General features: G+C 29.2%; 1 protein-coding gene across 2 annotated transcripts; it reads left to right on the top strand.

Moving 5' to 3' along the window:
- Positions 1 to 133: 133 nt before the first annotated feature.
- LOC114933882 (putative chitinase 2) lies at positions 134 to 6,796 on the top strand. 2 transcript variants are annotated; one of them, XM_029306453.2, is made up of 9 exons: positions 136 to 427; positions 505 to 656; positions 1,250 to 1,450; positions 1,803 to 1,962; positions 2,225 to 2,321; positions 2,401 to 2,607; positions 5,045 to 5,242; positions 5,653 to 5,781; positions 6,271 to 6,796. In XM_029306453.2, exons 2-9 carry the CDS (start codon positions 599 to 601, stop codon positions 6,538 to 6,540), a joined length of 1,320 nt encoding a protein of 439 aa, XP_029162286.1. In that variant the 5' UTR covers positions 136 to 427; positions 505 to 598; the 3' UTR covers positions 6,541 to 6,796. The 2 variants fall into 2 exon arrangements, with proteins under 2 accessions (XP_029162287.1, XP_029162286.1); XM_029306454.2 differs by lacking the exon at positions 5,045 to 5,242 and having other exon boundaries at positions 134 to 427.
- Positions 6,797 to 7,760: the final 964 nt, after the last annotated feature.

Here is a 7,760-nt window from a genome sequence, read left to right as displayed (position 1 = left end):
AAAGGCAAAAAAAATAGAGAATCTGTGGGTCACAACAAATTTCCGGCAATATATAACAGGTTCTACATGTATCCTTCTCGCGGTCGTGTTTATCTTCGTCTTTCTCTTGAGAATGAACAGTTACGAGTGAAAGTAATCTGGCTTGGTCGACGCGCTCGTATCTGACTTCTAACAGTCTAAAACCTACAGTCGAACGAATATGTACCGATGTGATAGCATATAGTTTATATTGCTAGTGTAATCTCGGTATATATGGATTATTAAAAAACTTTGTTGGTGACAACAGCAACACAAAATAACATTGATCTCATTATTATTATTGCAAGTGATATAAAATAAGAAATGCATCAATCATAGCCTTGTCTGTTGATTACGATAAAAGCTAAATATCACGTCAAGTGCTCAGTAAATGAACAAATAAATCTGTGTAAGATACTAAATTTGGTATAAAAATATAATATTTGTATCATGTGATAATTCATGATTTTATATTAAATATTTTAGCGTTTAAATTTGAAATACGAAAATATTTTCTAATATCATTAGTGATTATCAAGCACATTAAACAAATCACATTGAAGGAATTCAGTGTATCACGATGATCTTTACTTACGTGGCATTTCTACTTTTATTTTTTGGAACTTATAATGTTCACGGTGAGTTTACATGTATAAAATCTACATAAGATTAATATATATACGTTATATTTATATATAATAATGCAGAATATTATTATGTTATATATATTCGATCATTGAAATTCTCGCATTTATCTGCATTAATAAAAGCGAAAGTAAATGCCGGTACTCCGCACAATGGGAACGCGACATTTTCATAAGGCTCGCGAATGTATATATACCGAGTGTCTAGGAATTAGCTTCCAATATATCTTTCATTTATGAATTGATCAATTCTGAATTATCCTTTTTTAATTTAAAATACGCGATAAAATATTTTTCGCGATTTTTTAACAATCATTTTAAATCTCTTTGTATAATTAAGGTTTAAATTAGAACTCTACAAGCATAAAATATATGTAATTTAAGAATAATAAATAAATACATAAATCTATTTAATTTAAAATGTGATTAACGTCATTTCTTCCAAGATAATTAATAAAGTGTATTAATAATGAATGTATAGTTTAAATTTCTCGAGAGTTAAGAATTTTGGAGTGATAAGAATTTTATCGTTTCTCTAGAATGCTATTAATTTAATTGTATTAATTATAATAATTTTCTAATTATAGGACTTATAAAACCGCAACATGACAAAGTTGTTGTTTGTTACGTCGCGTCTTGGGCAGCCTATAGACCAGGAAATGGTGCATTTTCCTTAGAAAATCTTCATTCAGGACACTGCACTCATTTAATTTATGCATTTGCTGGTATAAATGCCTCAAATTGGACAATTAAAAGCCTTGATCCTTGGGCAGATATGGAGAAAAATGGTAATTGCAACTTCTCTATGAGATGCATTTATAGTTCAAGTTACAGTAATTCAAAATTATTTTAAAAAATTAATTAATTGAAGAAAAAAAAACTGCTTGTAATTTTAAAAAATTTTACAAATATTAAAAAAAAGGAAAAAAATTAATCACATAAAGATAGAAAAAATGATCTAAATGTTTAATTATTCAAAAAAGTTACTAATTAATTATTAATTTCAACATTTTATACTTTTAATTTTTCGGATTCTTATTAATGATTTTGATGCTCTAATTATTCGAGTCGTATATTATTACACTTTTTCATAAACATAAATTTTATAAACATAATTTGAAAATATCTGAATAAATATAGGAATTGGCAACTATAGAAAGATGACGGCGCTTCGTAAGCAAGGTTTAAAAGTGTCACTCGGTATCGGCGGATGGAACGAAGGTAGCATAAACTATTCAACGATGGCTTCATCATCGGATCATAGAAAAACTTTTATCGCAAGCACCGTTGAGTTTCTCAGGTGCGTTTATTGCAATTCACATTAATTGTTCTTTTTATAGAGTATTTCATAACAAAGGTTAATACTTCAAGAATATTTTACTTAGAAATTTTTTGTACGCAATGACGGATACTGTCACTTTGAAATACGCAGCTAATGTTATATATCAATAATTGTGAAACTTTACTTTGCTTTACTTTATATTAAGCTTTCTATTTTTTTATTATATTACTTGTTTTTATTTTACGGTTTGTATTTTGTAAATACAATTTTCTTACAACAGAACATACGAATTCGATGGACTTGATCTCGATTGGGAATTTCCTGGAAATCGCGGGGGTGCATTGCATGATAAACAAAATTTTGTCAACCTTGTAAAGGTAGGAAAGCATTATAATTATTTATTATTATTTCTTCATATCATGTGAGAACATGAATGCTTTATTTGTCGTGCGATAGGAACTGCGAAATACCTTTAGAGAGCATCGCTTCTTGCTGACGGCAGCGATAAGTGCGAACAAAGACATTATTGATAAGGGGTACAACATCTCTGAAATTTCCAAATACCTCGATTACATTCATGTCATGGCATACGATTATCACGGAGCGTGGAATAAGCAGGTTCTTCCAAATACACCGTTGCGAAGCAAGGATCAATTAAGTGTGGTAAGAAATACGATTTTCGTATAAGAAACGATATATACACGAAAATAATTTTCTTTTAGAATTTACCCTGCAAATCTTAATAATAGTGGCACAATATATAATATTCGAAGAATTTTATAAGAGTTTCGCTGATTAATATTTACCTCAAGAAAAAATAATATTAATATGTACATTTCACCATGTACGTAATAAAATTAATCGAACATATTTTATATTTTACTAGCTTTTCGGACCGCGCTTCGCGCGGTCCTCAAAGCCTTTCTCATTCCTCATAGCCTATATTATAAATCCGTTTTAACACAAAAAATTAATTCTTTTTTTGTATTACCGCGAACTACTTCCACATTTGTTGTCCGACTTTCACGAAATTTATATCAAAATAAATGTTTAAATTTTTTTTGGATGACTACTATGTTATCTATTTCTTTCTCCCAGATACTTTATTTTACACCGCGTTTTGCATATATTTAAATATTTATTATATATTTTTATTTTTATTTTTTTGTTTATTTCTAATGTACCCACCGCTAACCCGCTATTATTAGCTCTCATACAATGTCATAATTCTTCAATTTACAAAATTTCCCTGTATATTACATTTTTTTGTAAAACATTTTTCACTTTCTTCAATTAAATGTCCTTGATTGCTACATTCATCAATTTTAATTTTTACACTTTCTCTTTTTGTTGCTCTAGAAAATGCCACATAAAGTTGACCATGAGCAAATACAGGATGTGGCAAATAAATTCCAATTTTTTCTAAACTTTGTCCTTGTGATTTATTTATTGTCATAGCAAATGACACTTGAATAGGAAACTGTCTTCGTTTAAACTTAAATGGCAGTTCCAAATCATTTGTAATTAAATCTATCCTCGGAATCATAACAATTTGTCCTCGAGCAGGACCTGTTATAACTTCTACATAAATTATATTATTTTTCAAATTAGTTATAATAAATCTTATTCCATTACAAAGTCCTTTTTTAGTATTTAAATTTCTTAATAAGATTACTGTAGCACCAACTTTTATTTTAAGCCGATGAACTGGCATTCCAGAAGGTGTCAGTGAGTTTAGAAACTCAGTTGGAAAATTTAATTGCTCCTGTGGATCATCACTTACAATACAGTCAATAAAGGCAAATTTTTTAAAAATTAGTTCTTGGTGTGACCAAGTCAATAAATGCGTATGCACATGGGTGCGTGGATACGTGGGTGGGTGCGTGGGTGGATAAATAAAGTGATAAAAATTTGTTAAAATCATATAGTAGCCATCCCGGACAAAATTTGAGTACAAATTTCGAAAAAGTCTGTGAATAAATGTTTGAATGAGTGGGTGGATGCATGGGTGGGATAAAACTTAAAAGAACCACACAGCAGCTTTCTCAGAAAAATTTGCAACATTTTTGTACCAATTTCGTGAAAATTGGTCCATAAATGCGCATGCGCGTGGATGGGTGCGTGGGTGGAGGTGTAACACTTGAAAAAACCGCATTGTCTCCATCTCCAAAAAATTTGCAACAATTTGGTACCGATTTAAAAAAAATCGGTTCATAAGTATGCGATTGCGCGGGTGGGTGCGTGGGTGGAGGCGTAAACTTAAAAAACCCACACAGCAGTTTCTTCAGAAAAATTTGCAACATTTTTGTACCAATTTCGTGAAAATTGGTCCATAAATGCGCATGCGCGTGGGTGGGTGCGTGGGTGGAGGTGTAACACTTGAAAAAACCGCATCGTCTCCATCTCCAAAAAATTTGCGACAATTTGGTACCGATTTAAAAAAAATCGGTTCATAAATATGCAATTGCGCGGGTGGGTGCGTGGGTGGAGGCGTAAACTTAAAAAACCCACACAGCAGTTTCCTCAGAAAAATTTGCAACATTTTGGTACTAATTTCGTAAAAATTGGTCCATAAATGCGCATGCATGTGGGTAAATGCGTGGGTGGGTGAGTGGGTGGAAGTGTAACACTTGAAAAAACCGCATCGTCGCTATCTCCAAAAATTTTGCAACATTTTGATACCATGTGTTCAGAAATATTGCAAAAAAAATTTTTTTCGCAACAAAACATACCCTCCTGTGAGGAAAAAAAATAAAAATTAAAAAATTAAAAAAAAACCCCACAGCAGCCACCCCCGAAAAATTTGCAACATTTTGGTACCAATTTCGAGACAATCGGTCCACAAATGCGGAAGTAGTTCGGGTACAGACAGACAGACAGACAGACGGACGGTGCTTATATATATAGATATCTTGTGGTAGATATTATTTTTATTGTAGTAAATATTAATCAAAGAAGCTCTAATATAAAATTCTTCCAATACAATATTGTCCTATCATGATCTTCAGGGTAAATTTTAAGAGAAAATTCTTTCGGCATAATTATATATGCAATCAAAACTTAATATAATTATATAATTGTATAACGATTGTATTTTTAGGAAGATACTATTACGTATTTGTTACAACAAGGAGCGCCAGCCGAGAAATTGGTCTTAGGACTGGCGATGTACGGAAGAACTTTTGTTCTTACAACTGTGCCAGAAACACCAAAAATAAATCCAATTGGTCTGCCCAGTCTAGATACTGGATTCAAAGGACCATACACATCCGAAAATGGTTTTATGGGATTTAATGAGGTGAATGCAATCACATTCTTTCTCATATATATATCATATTCAGTCTACAGTTTTTACACCGAGAGAATTTTTTCTTAAAATTTATCCTGAAAATCATGATAATCGTGGGACAATATGGTATTGGAAGAATTTTTTATATAAGAGTTTCTTTGATTAAATATTTACCACATAATAAAAATATTAATTTACAAAGTAAATTCAAAGACAAAATTCTCTCCGTGTATCATTTTTATATCTTTGATAGCTGTCACAGCTGTTTTTCTGTAACTCTTCTCAGCTGTAATCAGCTAATATATATATATATCAAAATATGTGATAAAAAAATTTTATTTACATGTGAGAAAAAGATATATATTATAAGATATATAAAAATAAACTGTTTATGAATAAATGATACATATTTTGTATAGATTTGTGAAGCGTTGATATTGTATCCGCAAGAATGGACAACTGGATGGGATAATTACAGCAGCACAGCTTACGCGATTAAAAAAGACCATGTTGTGGTTTACGATGATCGCAAAGCAATTATGATCAAGGTATCTCTATTATTTTTCCATTAAACTTGAATTTATTCCTATTAAAATCTAAATTTATCAAATTCCAGTAGCGTGTCTACGAATCTCGAATCTCTAATCAAATTAATGAATTTTTCTAAATTTCGAATACTATACATTTTATGTGTATAACTGCTAAGAAGAATTTTATTACAAGAAATATTTGATATTTTTTAAATTAATTTAAATGAATAACAATTAACAGAAATATTTCATATTTTTTTAAATTATATGTTGCATAAAATTCAAAAGAATTTTAATATTTGTTATTTTATTATGAAAGTATCTATGAAAATTATTAATTTTTAATAGATTCATCGGTATGTCTCGTAAGAAAAGCTAATATGTTATACATGTATGTTATATTATACATGTATAACAATTAATAATAATTAAACTATGTAATTTGTTTTCTTGTGCAAGCTGTTAAATCTTGAGTGCTTAAAAATTTAAGTTAATCAACTTTATTAGGTGGAATACGTAAAAAAACAAAAACTGGCGGGTGTTATGGTATGGAGCATTGACACGGACGACTTTCAAGGGAAATGTTCATTGCTAAATGATGACATGGCTTTGCTCGATGGACACGATTATCCTCTAATGAAATCCATTAATGCAGTTTTGGCAAATAACACGATACCATCCGAAGAGAAAAATGAGCTAAACTCGTCATCTATGCAATTATCCTCAAGCATCGTATTTGCGCTTTCAATCACGATGATTATTTTTTCCTTTACGTAAATCTATCTTAATTATCAATGAATATGAATTATGAATGAATTGATAACATATTTAATAATTACAAAAAGCATTATGAATGTGCTGACGCTCGCGTTCCTTTTATCGATATTTCTTATTGTTACGTCATTTATTTAGTCTGCGATATGATATAATATTGCGTGTGTTTGGGCGTGTCTGTGTATTAATTTGTTATACATGAAACAAAAGAAATGATGCTTATTTTACAAAAATATATATATAGGTATATAAACAATTATATTAACAATTTTAATAATTTATCCCGGTAAAAAAATTTTTATAATTCTATATATAAATAATTGTATAATTATATGCATATAATCGTAAAATTATATGTGAAGTATGTCTATTTTTATATAATTATATAAATTATATATAAATTATAAATTTCATATATATAATCATGTCAAATTATATATATGAAACATATATATTCATATATATGAAGAAATACTTATATATATATATATATATATATATATAAAATATTATATTATATATATAAATTTATATAATTATATATAAAAAAGCACTTTTATTTAATTATGTATGGATATATAATTTTGCGATTATATGCGTATAATTTTATATATTTCTATATAATTTTATATTGTTATATATAAACAATTTTTTACCGGGATCAGTCTCTTTTTAATAATTCTATAAATAATAATCTAAAAGCTTTGAGAGAAAATAAGAGCAATTATAATATTAAATAAAACTTTCCATGTTATAATTATACACAATATAATATGAACAGAATTCTTTGATACGTAAATCGCTGCAAAGCAGCAAATATATAGCGATCTCTGGTTTATATCTATCGCAACTGCACAAGTATATGTGTAATCAATACAATTAATCAATTAATCATAGAAAAATATCAATGTAACATACCTATCGATGATCCCTTTCAATGCACTTCGAAGAAAAAACACAATTTAAAGTATACGCGAAAATGTTTCTCAATTACCGAATACTTATAAAAGGTTATATCGATACCGAGCATACATATATATATATATTAGCGCGTATAATAAACGATTGCAAATGGTGTTTTAGGAAACGATTAACTTCCGGCACTTTATTGAACATATATTTTGGATAACTTTTAACGGGATTTATAACTTTTCACAAATAAATGCGCGAAAAATACAGACTTGAATACACAATTTGCAATCCATTATTGCGGCGCGATTCGA

The sequence above is a fragment of the Nylanderia fulva genome, unplaced genomic scaffold, assembly GCF_048542155.1.
Source record: "Nylanderia fulva isolate GAGA-0341 unplaced genomic scaffold, ASM4854215v1 Scaffold66, whole genome shotgun sequence".
NCBI classification, from domain to species: domain Eukaryota; kingdom Metazoa; phylum Arthropoda; class Insecta; order Hymenoptera; family Formicidae; genus Nylanderia; species Nylanderia fulva.
Note: the sequence above shows the minus strand (reverse complement) of the source record. Positions and strands in the feature narration are given on the sequence as shown.